The sequence below is a fragment of the Opisthorchis viverrini genome (assembly GCF_000715545.1).
Source record: "Opisthorchis viverrini unplaced genomic scaffold opera_v5_303, whole genome shotgun sequence".
In the NCBI taxonomy this organism is placed as follows: Eukaryota; Metazoa; Platyhelminthes; class Trematoda; order Opisthorchiida; family Opisthorchiidae; genus Opisthorchis; species Opisthorchis viverrini.
Window position 1 is genome coordinate 18,269 of NW_008751963.1, and position 15,056 is coordinate 33,324.

Below are 15,056 nucleotides of genomic sequence, written 5' to 3' on the forward strand. Positions count from 1 at the left end.
ACCGTAATCGGTACGTGTTGAAATATTGGTAGCTCGGGGAGTTTATTGGTTGTTGATCAGGTGGCTGTTGGTCTGTTCGCCAAGCTTGGCAATTGACTTGCAAGCGTTTCATCACCTTTCGAAGAGGCATCCAATCACTTAATTCAATACTATCGTTTTCAAAAGAACCGTTGTCCCTCTCTGAACGGAACACTCCCCGGAGGTATCACCCTCGGAACGTTGAGTCATGAGAAAACTCTACTTTATTGCAGTTTTCACTCCACTACTCAACTATGTTCACTAATCAATCAGCAGATGTCACAACCGCGCAAAATTTATGTGACCTCATTTGTACGGATTTGAGTGCGGATTTTTTAATAGTATGGTTCACTTGATTTGCGACAGTGGATTCGTAGCGACGTAGTTAGAAAATGGATGTGTAGCGGGTACTTCAGTCGTGGAATACATTCAGCAATATCAACTGCAGTACCTGGGCCACCTGCCATGTATAACGAAACACGTCTACTGAAACGAATGTTATCGTCCGCGGCTCCTTTAGAATAACGAATAAACTATTTGGACGATATGTGACTTGTTAGAAGTAGACTATGAGTGGTTTGGGGGTTGTTGGCACTTTTCAGAATAGGATCCCCGACGTTCCATACTTGGGGCTGAAGAAAATGCAAGATGTAGTTCTTATCGGTGTCAGTGGCTTCCGTGCTGTTAGTTTTCTTTCAGATTGCCTGAGTGTAGACACCTCAGGATGCTTGCGGTAGCCCAGCACTAGCCGCCTCCAGCTTTGAGTATAATTGGATAAGCCCTCTAGTTATACGACATTGAAGAGTCAGTATCCAAATTGAACTCACTATCTGATGATGATGTATAAAGTGGGCCTTCTTCAACTGGATAATATGGCACTACAAATGTACTTTTGATTCGCCCTGTGAATCAACGGTGAACTGAAGTCATTCTCTCTTGTGTACTGACTACTCATGAGTAACGTGAATTACGCCCGTATAACTCCGTTTTTTCCCTTGCTGCTCGTTTCACCCTCTTTCTCTCCGACTCAAGGTCTGCTTATACCTTAGTAACTGATGTAAATATTTTGTTGTCCGTCCATCATTGCTTGCAAGTTCTTCCAGTTCTACCTATTTTCGAGCATTCTCTCTAACAGAAAGTACAGACCGACCGGGGACCGAACTCCGAGCTCGTCGAATGCCGGACAAGCGTGTTGTCCACTAGAACAACTCGATAATGAGTGGGCCCCATTTTGTGTAGTACCTATATACTGCACCTGCCAGATAGCCTTTGGGGAGATTTGTCTCAAACGGACCTACGCGCGCAATACGATTTGTCACGCGACACGAGCTGCCGTCAACCAAAGACAGTTCCATACCTTCAGAACGTACTGACTGTCTTTTGCGCCGTTGTCTCTCTCAGTATGGCTTATTCATACTGACAGACTTCCCGTATCTGGACGTTTGTGCATCTTCTGGTGCTTACCTGTTGTTGACTCCACTAACCTCGCTGTCTCACTGACCATTTTTTGCTCCTGCTAATTTCGCCACCATTGATTGTACGTTTGCTTAATTCACGATGCTCATTAAGCCGTTTATCTATAGAACCAGTTCCTGTCAAGTCTCAACACATCATCTGCTGCCTTCGTCAGTTTGTTCCCATTGTCTACTGGCTCCGAACTGCGTATAGTATGATAGCCGCAATAGTCGTGTAAGATCCCTAACTGCCCGGATCTTACCTGTGAAATGTATGCTTGTCGGAGATCTTTTTGTGCCCTAGTTGGTTTGACTTATAAAATTGACTTCGGTGAGAGTGGTGGAACACAAATTAATGCAAATTTTTAAACACGGCGTCTTGAAAACAAAAGAAATGCATACCTTTTTTCTTACACTGACACGTTTAGATTCCATCCCACACAAAACCTTTTTATATGCCCCCCAGTAGGTAGTAGGAACATTTTTTGAGGTCATTGCAAGAAAGGTAGGTGCACTCTGCAACTAGGCAATGTTTTTCAATGCTTTTACGTACTTTTTAGTATGGTAGGGCGTTCAGTATTCGCACAGTGGAATGGAATTTTTGAGGGCTATGACGTGTCCCTAATGGACTGGAATAATCGGACAACTTAGTTTAGAGTACCAGTCCAAACTTTTGGGTCCCATTTAGACATTCTGGTGTCTCAACGATGCTGGTTAATTATTCCACCAGAATTTTCCCCCAGAGGTACGATTTCTCCAGTGGACAATGAAATTTGGTGAGCTGCAAAGATGTGCAAGTGGATCAGAATGGTTTTTGGTTTGAGCACATACGCAACAAAACTCAACATTTTGGCGCAAAATGTTTTACTCTGCTCTTAAAGGTTTTGCGGTTAAGAGCATTGTACGGTTAATGGGCCCCGTGTGGTAGTCATAATGGAAAACAATCCAGAATTCGGCAACAGATCAGTCTGCCCGAATATCTGTAAAATGGACAGGCCGCAGTGGAAGAATGACCGAACTTAGGGAATGTCTAGCGAAATTTAGCAGGATTTTCTAGCCACTGCTATTGTGATTTCGCTCCGTTGGCTAGTCCGAGCCTTAGAACTTCCGACCCGTGTTCAATATGAATGAGGTCGAATCATTTGTGAGCTGTGTGTGCCCTTCTGTTAAGGTTGATTAGTGATGGTAAAACAAATGACCACAGTGTTTTATAACTCAGCGTTTCGATCATCACTGTTCAGTAATCAAAGATCATCCACGGTGATGGAAGAGTTAACTTCCAAAAATACTGCAATTATCGTTGTGCTTTTGTTAGGCGGAACTCCACACGGATCCTTCTTTACCGCTCACAGTCAGGTGCTGCTACGGCCGAGAAGTCCATCCCACGCAAGATTGGTCAAGAATTCGGGACGCTAGCCGGTCCGGCATCAAGGCGAGGTCTGATTGGTCGAAAGCCTGGAGTCAACAGCCAATCGTTACCCAGTATTGGCCTAATGCCGATTGCCAATGGCGCATTCAGAACGCGCCAGAATTTCCAGAGTTATTGCCGTCTACGCTATATATATGAAGTGCTGTACAAGTGTTCCTGACTTCGTTTTGGGTGTTAATATACCTTGTGCACCTTTGGTGGTTGTTTTGACGTAAACGCTAGCTTTGGAGCCTCAGACCGAGAACTAAGCTGAGAAAAATACCGATACTACAGCTTTTCAGCCACTAGTCAACCTGTTATGAACGTACTGCCACGGTAGTGATATTTGATCCAACTTACATGAGATATTCCCAGACAGCAATGATCCAACTGTTGACATTACCAAAACCGCTATGGGCAATGCGAAGTCTGTCAGGATTTCCCGTTTTCCAGCGGTGAGGAAGGGTCTGAAAGAAGAAGATAAACGGTGTGCTTTTACAGAAGTGGAGGAGCTGCTAATTGTTGAGAAGAACGAAACTTGGAATCCTCAAATGCGTCACACAGGGCTGCGGTGGAAGATGGTCACGTCTTGCAATGTAGCGTGTGTACCAGGATCACGATGATACCAGCAAGACGTGAAGGATCACCCTCAGTAGGAAGTACAGATTGAAAAGTTTTGTTCGCTGTAGACAAGAAAACTATCATAAACAGCATAGACAGACCTAAGTAGTGAATAACACCCAGAAGGTACAATTTAATTACTGAATGAGAGCTAGACCATACAATCCAATTGTCCAGCTAGGCGCTCTGGTGAACATTTAACGTAAGGGCCACGTAGGATATACTTCCAAAGCCAGCTGGCAATCTAAGCTTTGCGGTAAGTCCCCATACCTAGCTTTTTTGAAGCAATCGATATTAGTCACCGCTTGAAAATCCTTTGCCGTACTATATTACAGGAAGCACAGCATAAACGAATAAATTACAGGGTATTTTTTGAGAGGAAGTTGTCGAAGAGATCCCGTCGTGATCCGACAGATGCGCGCGCCAAGCTCATCATTTCAGAGGAGACCGGGTTGTCTCAGTGACAAATCTCTTCCTTAAAAGTATATGTAATGTCTCGTTTTTGACACAAAAGCTTCTTCAGGCCAAGTGAGTGGGTTAACAAGCTGTTCGAGTTCCAAGACAGACGAAGAACCAATCAGCAAGATCTATTCCGATTAGCACAACAGTTCAGTGTCAGTTGAAAAGTCTTGTCGGTCAGTGTGGCTGTCAAACTATTACGTTCGGTGGGTTTGGGGAACTTCAGATCATTGTTAATTGGATTGGAGTCCTCGATCTTCCAATTCGAGGCGCCTCATTCATCATGGCATCTACTGGCAAAGTTTGTTGCACTGTGGCGATTTGCACGTGTTACGACAGTCTGGTACGTGCGCGGAGTATTTTGGCGTTATGTAGATTACACGTTCGTCTTGCTTAACGAGACAGGGCTGGTGACAATCCGAACTGGATCCCCGCATCAAACTTAGCATGTGGATTAAGTCAGTCTCGGGTACATTGATCTTCTCGGACTGCATAAGATATGTTGGAAACTTGACGCCAAAGTTTGCAAGAGGCCAACTATCACTAGGGCAATTTTGAACTACTCGTCTGCCCATCCAAAATCGGTATTCGCTCGTATTGCCTTATTAGACAAGTAAGGGCTCTATAAACAAAAGATGTTGATTAGACACCTGCCCAAATGGAAGCAATGAGCAAACTTCAGGGTGGTGGATATCTGGCTAGTTTGAGTGGGTTTCGAATGGAAAAGGTATTGGTACCGGTGAACCCAACAGGAAGGGATTGGGGCTGCTGTCGTTGTATATAAACCAGAGACATCGAAATTCATTCAAAGGATTGCAGACGTGGCCAATAAATGAGTAGCGTTCCACAAAGGAAACACTCTGCGTTCTGCACTGGTGCAATGAAAGGATCGTCTCCAGGCGAACAGAGCCAGAAAATGCACCTAGGTTTATATACGACAGACACCCGCGGAACTTCACAGCAGAAGTCGGCGAGGACTGGAGAAAAATAGACAGGTTGCCGAGAATGCAGATCAGTGATAAAAGCAATTTCACACTGGAGACGGGATAAAAATCGATTCAGAGAATGTTCAAATTTTGAAGCCAGTACTCGGCTTATGGCCGAGTCGGTGTGAAACGACAAGCACGGAATAGATGGCGTAGAACTGGCAAGCGTATGGAGACATGTTTTTATATTCATCCAGCTGACACGTGGCGTGCAGTTATCAGCGAAGAGGAGTCCTCTTAATCTAAAAAACAAGTCGACCAAAAATTCCATGTAAACTCACCCCGCAACTAAATTTCTTGGCCGCACAAACGAACAAGAGCTACCAGTGGCCGCAATACTGAGTAGGAAGATCAAGGAACCGAATCTGATCAAGAATGATTTGACATTCCCAAACCCATTGCGTAATAGTTGAACAACCGCGCTAACCGACAGCTGACTGAAGTGTGTTAACCGGACCAGATCCTGCTGATTGGTTCCTTATCTGCTTACTCATTTGACCTGTCGAAGCTTTGGTGTCGAAAGCAAAACATTGCTCAGCTAAAGACCACCAATTAATTACCAGGCGCTTCTAAAGCCCGCCTATGGAATTTTGAACTGTGCTCCACGTTGCGCACGCCTGACTGACGCTTTGGTACAAATTCACGTGCTTTTTTCTTGGTAAAATGTTTAAAATACACAGACCTGTGTTAGAAGCTAAGCTCGATTGCTTATCAGTTTTTATCCGGTCATTGACAGGATGGCCACATGACTGACGCAAAAATAAACTGTACTGTTTACTTCGTCGTCACTGTTGACAGTGTTGAGTGTAGACTAGAATTTTATGTAGTGTGAGGAAGAAAGTAGGCCGAACCCAACATAGATACGTCTCGCCAAAGCAGTTGGCGAAGTCCTGTAGGTGGAGGATTGCACTGAAAAAAAACATACGTATGATTATGACTGGCTTACGTTTTTGTAAAGTTGTAGAGATACAACGAAAGCCACACTGTCCCAAGTAATAACAGGAGGTAGAGTAGAGCAACTTCCTTGTTACAGCTCGACGACTCCAAAAGAAAACCGGCCTCTTTGGAGAGGTTCTCATCGAGATGTTCCGCACTGTTTGCTGTAAAGCCGATAATGTTTTTCAGTGTTTTGTTCGTTTGGTTTGCTTCCATCATTTGCGTAGGGGGTTGACAAACGTAATACTTTTGGAAAGCTGTGGAAACAAGATAAAGAAACAATGCTGATATCGACCACCATGTTTCTTGTTTTCCCTCAGTCAGTACGGCGTTTCTGGCTAACATAGTGATGTGACTGTATGGAATTCTATTCTGCATGAGCAGTGTGATTCAATTTATATTGTCACTTATGTAAATAGCAGTACACGGCATTTGTTAATGCGTCTTTATTTCTTAACAGTCTGAGTAATTCTGAAATTCGGTCCATCAGTAAAGTATTTTGACGATGAAGTGTTCAGGACTAAACCTTGTGGATAGATCTGAACGGCGATTTCATCTAGTGTTCCGTGATGCCGTTACTTTCTACCCAGATATGTGCTTCCAGTGTGCTTACCAGTGAGTTAGTACTGGTAAACCCAGGTTGGGGGGAATAGAATAGGTAGACTCTACTTCAAGGTTGGCAGTACTATCTTTTTTCGGCCGAACTAATCCTGTCGGGTGCCGGGAAAGTACATTGTACGCAACTGAGGTATTACTTTGAGGATTCTGGTTTTCCTCCGGTCAATGGTTGGGCGCATTGATAGTAGATTAGCTATCATACGAACAAAAGTTGTCGAAACCGAAGTGATCTCATTCCATATTGGTCATCCGTTGATGAAAACGGCCTAGCAGTTTCATCTAGGGTATCCAACAGGGTCAATAAACGGAGCTCTACCACTGTTGACACCTCCAGTCTTAAAGGATGTCCCTTGCAGTCCTCCTCACTCTGACGGCTGAGAGTGGCATTATAATGCAGCCGTCTCCTTTCGGCAAAGTTGGCACTGAATGACCGACAAAAGAGTATATTTCCAACATGTCACAAATGCGCGCTCCTTATACCGTTTTAAATAAACAAGATACGATTAACATAACTCATTTAAATGTTTAGCTCACGTGACCAGCATTTTGGTTGGTCCCTAGAGAGAAGTACCTAGAGGCTCAGGCTAATTTTACTTCAGAATTTTAGCAAAAAACCAATGTAACTTGGGCAAATGAGCGGAGCGAGTCTGATTGGTTTTAGTGGAAAGGAGACCCATCATTAAATGAGTGACTTGTTTACAATTTGTCTGAAAGCCTAATTTTCGGTTTTGCCTTGTAGGTTTAGCATTTCCTTACACAAACATTGTGAAATAAGAAAACCAATGTAAACTTTGGAATGATTTATGATCCCAAGTCTAGACACTCAGCACAGAGCTGTGCAACGCGAATGTCATTTTTCATAATGGAAACTACTCACAAAGTTGCTGAAAACTCTTTGACAGCCCACCACCGATTTCGCCCTTCTTGGGGCTCATCAGGTAGGCGCAGTCCAGGAGTTTCCGTCAACCTTATGATCTACTTGAACCCAGATTAGACTGTTCTCGAGAAATACTCATTTGCAATTTCATATGATATCATAAGCGAGAGATTCAGTTGAGTCTGTCGTGAAAACCAAATTGATTTGCAAATGAGTGTATTTCACGAATGTCACTTCCTAGGGAGACGTCAACGAAAAACTCAATCTGCTTTGAATCGAAAGACGGGTTGAATGGGTTGCTAAAAGCACAGGTACAGTACAAGTGGGAAACCAGATACCTGAGTGGTCTGTAAAGATAATTTTACAACACCTGTGCCTTTCAATCACATTTTATTACTCGAACTTCTATCGGACATTGCATCACATGGCACATTCAAGTAGAAGCATATTCATCCTCAGTACTCATGGAATTATGCAGAGTGTGATTAGTGAGAGTCTCAAGCCTAGACACAGAATAGGGTGTAACCTTTCAGCTGTAACACCTTTTCGATGCTTAGCTCCCATGCCACTTAAAGGAAGCACGAGGTCCAGGATGCCGCCATTTAATCCAAGCCTACACAGGAGAAGTCGAGAGGCAGAGGTCGGATCCGAACCACAGACCGTCCGGTCGGTAAATTCGCACTCCAACCAGAACAGAATGTACAACTAACGAGCTAGCAAATGCACAGATCAAAGTAGCATCGCAAAGGAAATACACGACGGCACTGATGAACGATCGCTAACTTAAATAGACATTTGCATTATGTTGTTTTACACTGTCAGCTAAAAGTAACTGCTAATTTAAGATTAATCTTTATTGTAAGCAACTAAACTTGAGCGAAAATAAAAGTTTAATCCACAAATTTTCTTTGACCTGAAGTATGCACACAATCTACCATTATTGGGAACGAATATTCACGAATATTCAGTCAATCAACCAAAATAAATCCGTCACACTGTATGGAAACATGAGTGAAACGGGATTCTTCAGCCAAAAAACGGTGGAGATGTAACACAAAAAGATGCGAACCAAATGGTCAAAATAAGTAACAAGTTCATTCATTTGCAAACTAATTTGGCTGTTCGAGAGACTCACCTGGAACCCAGCTGAATCTCTCGTTCGTGATGTTCTCAGGCAACTGAATGTGCTGCACCGGGCCGCCTCATGTTTCAGTCTCTACGATATTTGAGATATCGCGACACATGTATATCTTTGTAATGTACTACTGAAAATCCGTCTGAGAACATCACGAATGGGAGATTAAGCTGGGTTCCAGGTGGGTCTCTCGAAAGAACCAAATTAGTTTGCAGAAGAGTGTATATTCGCTAATTTCGTGCAATTTGTTTTCAAGTAGAACATGAGGTTGCCGGGAACGCGGGAAATGCGCCTACATGATGAGCCCCAAATAGGGCAAAATCGGTCGTGGGCTGTCGACGGAATTTCAGCAACCCTATGAGTAGTAAATTACAAAGTGACAACTTCCTTCAGCATGACAACTACTCTAACAAGGCCTTCAATAGTAGTTAAATTAAGCAAAATTGCCTTACTTTTGTAACAGTCTTTCACCGCTCCCATGATGAAGGCAACGGATACGAAAAGGGCGAAAATTTCCTCAGTGGATCTGTAAAAAGGCAATCGTGGATGAAAGTTTGAGAACAAGTTTGATCAGTGTGAAGGAAACGCAGTACTTTATCACGAATATTTTACTGCCTCTATGGTTGGCGGTAGTAAGTATTGGGATCAAAGAGGTGTTTTTAGTGAACTTCCCAAAGATATGACAATTGTTTGCACGCGAGGGTTTTGCTAAGTGCAACTTCAGATATAGAATTTGGCTTATGGCCAGGTTTAGTCTGGTGGACACTCAATTTATCGAGCTATTTTTCTAACTGTGTTGGTTTGTGAATACTTTATTCAACAATGCTGTTATTTATAATTGATGCCCAAAGGTCAGTTCCAGAGGACAGCTGTCTTTTGAGGCGATTTCCCTAAGCTTGCTATTACCTATGAGAGAGTCACCTGTTTAGGGACTGTTAGAGCGTAGATTCAAGCCTAACAAATCCATTATTCATAGATATTTTTGGAGTGATTATGTATATCCTAGTGTTCTCAGTGTTTCATGTCGCCAAGCCAAAATGGGACCGAATCAGGGTCTTATATTCCGAGATCTGCATGACTGTTTTTCTAAGCGGGTTGGGATGAACTTTCATTTACCATCTTATAGGACCATTAGAAATATAAATCTTGAGGTTCACAAGTCAGTGGAAATTTGCCCGAAAACCGGAGGGAACAGATAGCGGAGCATCAATTCATCGGTTTGACGACGTCAAGGAATCACACCGGTGAGCAGTCCCAAAACATTTGTGCCCCCTTGCGTGGAAGTAAGAATCATACATGAAAAACTCCTCTTCCTAAAAGACTGCTCAGTGAAAAAATGAGAAGACCGCGGAAAGGGAAGTTCAACCCAGTCCCAATTTTTGAATGGCAACATTAGCATTTAAATCACAATATTCTTTACGTGCGAAGGTGGCTTACGAGTAGTATGCAAAACAACCAGAAGCGTACTGACCAAAGAAAATAACCGAAGACGTTAGAATGGTCCTGTTTTATACGCTTAAGAGGGTGCCTACCATAGTAAAGCCAAGTTTTACGTGAAGGGCGTATTGCAAATTCCATTGATTTCACTTGACACGTTTGAGTTGACTGGATCAAAGTAGGTTATCTGTTTGACTTTCACTGCACACAAGCTAATAGCAACATCTAGGAACTAGTGGGATTCTGATTAGATATTCGTGCGCCAGAGTCACAGAACCTTGGTGAAGGCAACAATTTTATTAGGCAAGTTCATCTAACTATAGACATTTCGACGTCACATACTGTCACTCATCAAGTAGGCTAGTTAGCTAAATATCCAACGGGCCCTAATACCTAGCTTGGAGAACGAATTGGTGACGTAACAACTGTTCCTACCAACTCGATTTGTGGTTTAACCAGGTCTGTTTGCCTTTTGTAATTGGATGATTTGTCTGTCCCGATTAGCTTCCACCTTTTTTATTTCTGATAAGTACAGAAACCCAGAGGGGCATGATGGTAGAGTTCTACAGACAACAATCTTAGTGATGTACCCAATTAGGAATGAAACTTAGAAGTATTATTTGAGGAAGCAACTAATGCTCTTTGAAACAATTGGTTTATTTTGTTTTACAAAACAAGTCTTCACTTTTCAACGCAAACTTCTACCGGAAGGCCCCAACCAAAACTGAGTATACGAAGCAGGCCTACGGAATATGAGATCCATTTCTGATAGCTGGACAGAAAGCGAGCAGTAGTTGAATGTTGGTAATAGAATTGTTATGCTAGAAAGATGCCGTACTTCATTTCTTAACACTAGAATGTCAACAACCACTCTACACGTTTGTTCCAAGTTGTGATTCGCCACTACTATGCATCACGCTGTCCTTAGTTGGATAACAAGATCTCAAAATTTGAGTTGCAGCTGAACTTTAGGTTTTGGAGGCCTGCGTGGTTAGTTGGAAGTGTGGTCAACCAGCGATATCAGTACCTGGGGCGTCACATGACCTCATTATGGAACACAGTACGCCTGCGAATTTTAGAGTAACTCGCATTGTGTTTGGCCTATGTTAAGCCGACCACTTCTGTTAGTCACTTTTAGCACGAAGTTAGTGTGTACTCAAACCGCCTGTTTAAATATACACTTTTGACATTGTTTCCAGGCCTATGATATGCGTGATATCGATGTTTCTCGACAATAGACGACCAACTTTTAAACGCCACGCACGAGTTCGGCTTGATCGTGCCGGGCGGGCACCAACAATAAAACTTCAAGCACTACGTTACTTACAAGTGATGAGTAGAATGGTGTTATCCGCAAACGTCATCTGAGGGCCGGACTCGAGAGCCAGGTCAGGTGCAGCAAAGGAAAGATTATGACCTACTACAGGGTGCCTGGTTTGTCCTTGGACCCTTTTTAGTTTGAAAACAATGGCTGACTTCGCTGGCTTCTCTGCAGACTACATCTCGCTGTATTTACCGTACATAGAAACCGCTCGGTACAAAGGTAAATCACGCGCACGCGGATGGATCATCGTACATGAACAGACATGTGGAGGATTGTAAGACCAATGTTAATATTTCTCTCTCAGTAGGCAGCAAATTATGTTTAGTTTACTGCGGCATTCTAATTAGGTGACCTCATCACGAGTCAGGTTGGGAGGCTATTCAAATTTGCAGTGCAAGCCGGGAAGTTGCAGCACCGTCATAAGTTGCGCTGGCCGGCGGCGACGAGGGTTTGTCTTCTTATGATTCACTGCGTTCCCCCCATGAGCTCCAAGAGCAATTTTACTCCTGAAGACCTCCAAAGAGACTGTGCCAAAAGGTTTTAAACCGTGGGATGTCTCTTCTCGATCACATGGAGACTTTGCTGTTTGGTTGCCCCAAACGGCCAACTACAGCCAGTGTTTTGTACAGTTTAGTCTAATTTAGTTCAGTTCAGTTCAGTTCAGTCCGGTAGCAATTAGTGTTCTAGTATGATTGAGTGACCAATCAACAAGTATGCAGGCTCAGGGCAAAATAGAATATTCATATTGTAAACCTGCTTAAAAATGGAGGCGCCGTGAACATTTTTGGGTAGTGAATATTACCGTCCTCCCGAAAGGTGTTTTGACGCTAGTTCCCATCGATTTGGCAGAAAGCTGCTTAAAATCCCTTAGATGACTATATAGCACTTTTAACTGCACTTCGTCGAGGAAGGGTCGTTTACCCCGTTGGGTGTTCCAAACGGGTGGAGATAAGGACCGCGAAAGAAGAAAGCCATTTCTTGATGATGCAGCAGTTGCCAACCACCTCATTGTCCCGTTTAAATATCCTATCCTCCCAACCACTGATAACAAGAATTAGTAATATTAGATGTTTCAATATCATAAACTACCCAGTCTTACTGATAATTCAGTATTGTTGAACTCATCACCATGTACCCTGAACAGACTTTCAGTTCCAGTGCTATTGTGCCGAAGTTAAGAAAGAATCGCCTGCATTCAGTGTGCTAACGAGGAACGCTTGTTGATGGACAACAGAGGTACAGCCATTTGAAACATTCAGCACTACTTATTCTATCAATTTGTACGGGGAAGGCTTCCAATTCACCTGCTGTTTATACCAAGGGCAAGTCTCAAACAGCCGCATGTTCGCGGATTTCCAGGCTTGAGTTTCTGTCATTTGGACTAGGCGAAGGGGCTTTTGTGATGGAAATTACTTCCCGCCGGATAAAGCGGACACGTGGGGCCTATACAACGCAAGTTCGTTTCACTAACGCTACGCCAATTTATAATTTCTTTTTAGTTAGTTGATAGGAGAACGTTAACTCGTATATCCGGGAGGCAGAATATCCAGTTTAGCCCATGATTATCATTAATGAACAGGAAAATGAGATAGCTGAACAGGATAAAAGTTGGCTGTCACGTTCACCCTGACGTAGATCAGATGATTTAACAGTCAGTGTAACCTCAGTGAGCATGTTTCATAACTGGTCTTTATGATTTTATCAGATGACACTGAATTAATGGTTAGACCTTGCAGTTTGTACTAGAACGCTTCACTGTCAGTGGATCTAACGCGTTCGTCCATCACCAGAAGTATTCTGGGTTCGCTGCTTTCTTTATTTATTCAAACGGTTGTCACTGACTTCGTCCATCTGGTTATGACAACCAAGAACCTAAAGTTGCGAACATTACAGATGAAAGGGACAGACTTGGGTGCAGTTCCAAACTTCGGACTATGGTATTGTTTTCAACAGGCTCACCGTTGTTTGCTAACTTAATTCCAGCGTACTAGACCTGAGAAAATGAGAAATTTCGATCGAATCCAGAATTTAGGCAGAAAGAAGTAGACTGTACGGATATGATGACTAAGTGAATGGAATCTCCTAAAGACATCCCACACACGAGGAAATGGATTGAATCGGTTCTAAAGCCCCCTAATCTGAAGAACCTAGTCGGGAAGTTCACCAGTGACAGTTAACCACGTGGCAGTTATTCGTGTTCAACCGATGTGCAAGGAATAAGACCACATGTTCACGCACGCAGATATGTCGACTTTATTGTTACGCGGGTAAAAGCCAGGATTTTCCTACTCATCCATCACAGTAAACAGAATAAACTTGGTGTCACTCGGTTAATACCAGTGGATTTCCTGATGAACAGCTCCGTAACGCTCAACTCATTCAGCATGTTGATTTTCATCATTGGGGATAATATTCAGGCCCTCTTAGCACGCAGGGCAGTTTGGAGAGCAGCGACAGCGTGTTTCACTTTGTTTAAGGTCCGAAAAAACAGTACAAGACCAAAACGTCGCAAAGCCAGTTCGAAACGAACGTCGCTGACTCAGTTGGATAAAAATTCTCAGCGCAATTATATTCATAGCTATCCCGGAATCCTGTGAAACATTTTCATTACAGGATATTTGGACAGCAGATTTCAATCACACACACACACGTAACTAACTTGGTGGAGCTCCGTGAAAAACCTAGACTTGGCGATTTTCAGATTGCCCAAGTCAAACGAACCGTTGTGAAACACCGGCAAATCCTGCACGTGCTCTAATCACGTGGCTTAGTTAAATCCATGCTTGCTAAGATGTCCACCACAGTCACACATGCGACCAAAAACACGGGAATAAAATTCCCACTATTTGGATAACAAACACTGTGCGAGAATCGGAAAATTCTCTGTCGAAATTTTTAATCAAATTGAAAGGACAGTTTCCGACAAACTGCATTGCAAAATTTTCAAAAGTTGCTCGAAAATTTGAAAATCAAATTTGAAAATGAAATATATTGACCCGAAACACACAATGCAATCATAGAATGGGACTCAAAATGCAACGTGGCGCTTAATGGGAGGGTACCCCACTAGATGAACTATCGTGATGCCGCCCCCATCCCTCATGCTCAGTTGAGTTCCACGCAGATTTGCTTCACTTCTGACCAGTCGATCAACACACGGTATCCATCAATACAATCGGCGGACGTTAACACTGCTTGGATTCCCAAGATGCATTGACGTTCGGGTCGATGTGACGGAAATTCGGAAAATCTTGAATGTAGATGTAGTTCCACACAATGGCAGACAAAATTAGGTGAGGAAAACCTTTCGACAGCGACGACTTTTTCCGACCTTCTTGGGACTAATCGGGTAGGTGCGGTCCCAGACTTTCCGTCGACCTTATGTTTTACTCGGAACCAAGTCCAACGAATTCGAACAAAAGACTACATCAAAGTGGCCAGACTTTCGACCTTATGTTTTACTCGGAACCAAGTCCAACGAATTCGAACAAAAGACTACATCAAAGTGGAAATGAGTGTAGTTATTTACTTTTGCAAGATCTGAGATCTACTGGAACATGTAGTTGGGGGAAACTGGGGAACCGCGCCTACATAAAGAGCTCCAAGAAGGGTAGAACGGGTCACGAGCTCGGAAAACTCGTGAGTAGTTTATTTTTTTTATGAAAATACACTGCGATGTCTTGAATATCGTGCGAAATATTTCGTTGAAGAACGAAAGAATAAAGAAAACCACTCACAGGGTTACTGAGATCCCTTGGACATCCCACAACCGGTTTCGCCCTT

General features: G+C 43.1%; 1 protein-coding gene across 1 annotated transcript in view; it reads right to left on the reverse strand.

Moving 5' to 3' along the window:
• Positions 1 to 2,871: 2,871 nt before the first annotated feature.
• The window catches only part of T265_14956 (hypothetical protein), a gene marked incomplete at both ends in the record, with an annotated part of 24,922 nt that continues 12,737 nt past the window's right edge, over positions 2,872 to 15,056 (reverse strand). The window contains 4 exons of the mRNA XM_009175987.1: positions 2,872 to 2,927; positions 3,241 to 3,347; positions 5,893 to 6,139; positions 8,965 to 9,038. Coding sequence (XP_009174251.1) covers positions 2,872 to 2,927; positions 3,241 to 3,347; positions 5,893 to 6,139; positions 8,965 to 9,038 — 484 coding nt within the window. The remainder of the gene's footprint in view (positions 2,928 to 3,240; positions 3,348 to 5,892; positions 6,140 to 8,964; positions 9,039 to 15,056) is intronic.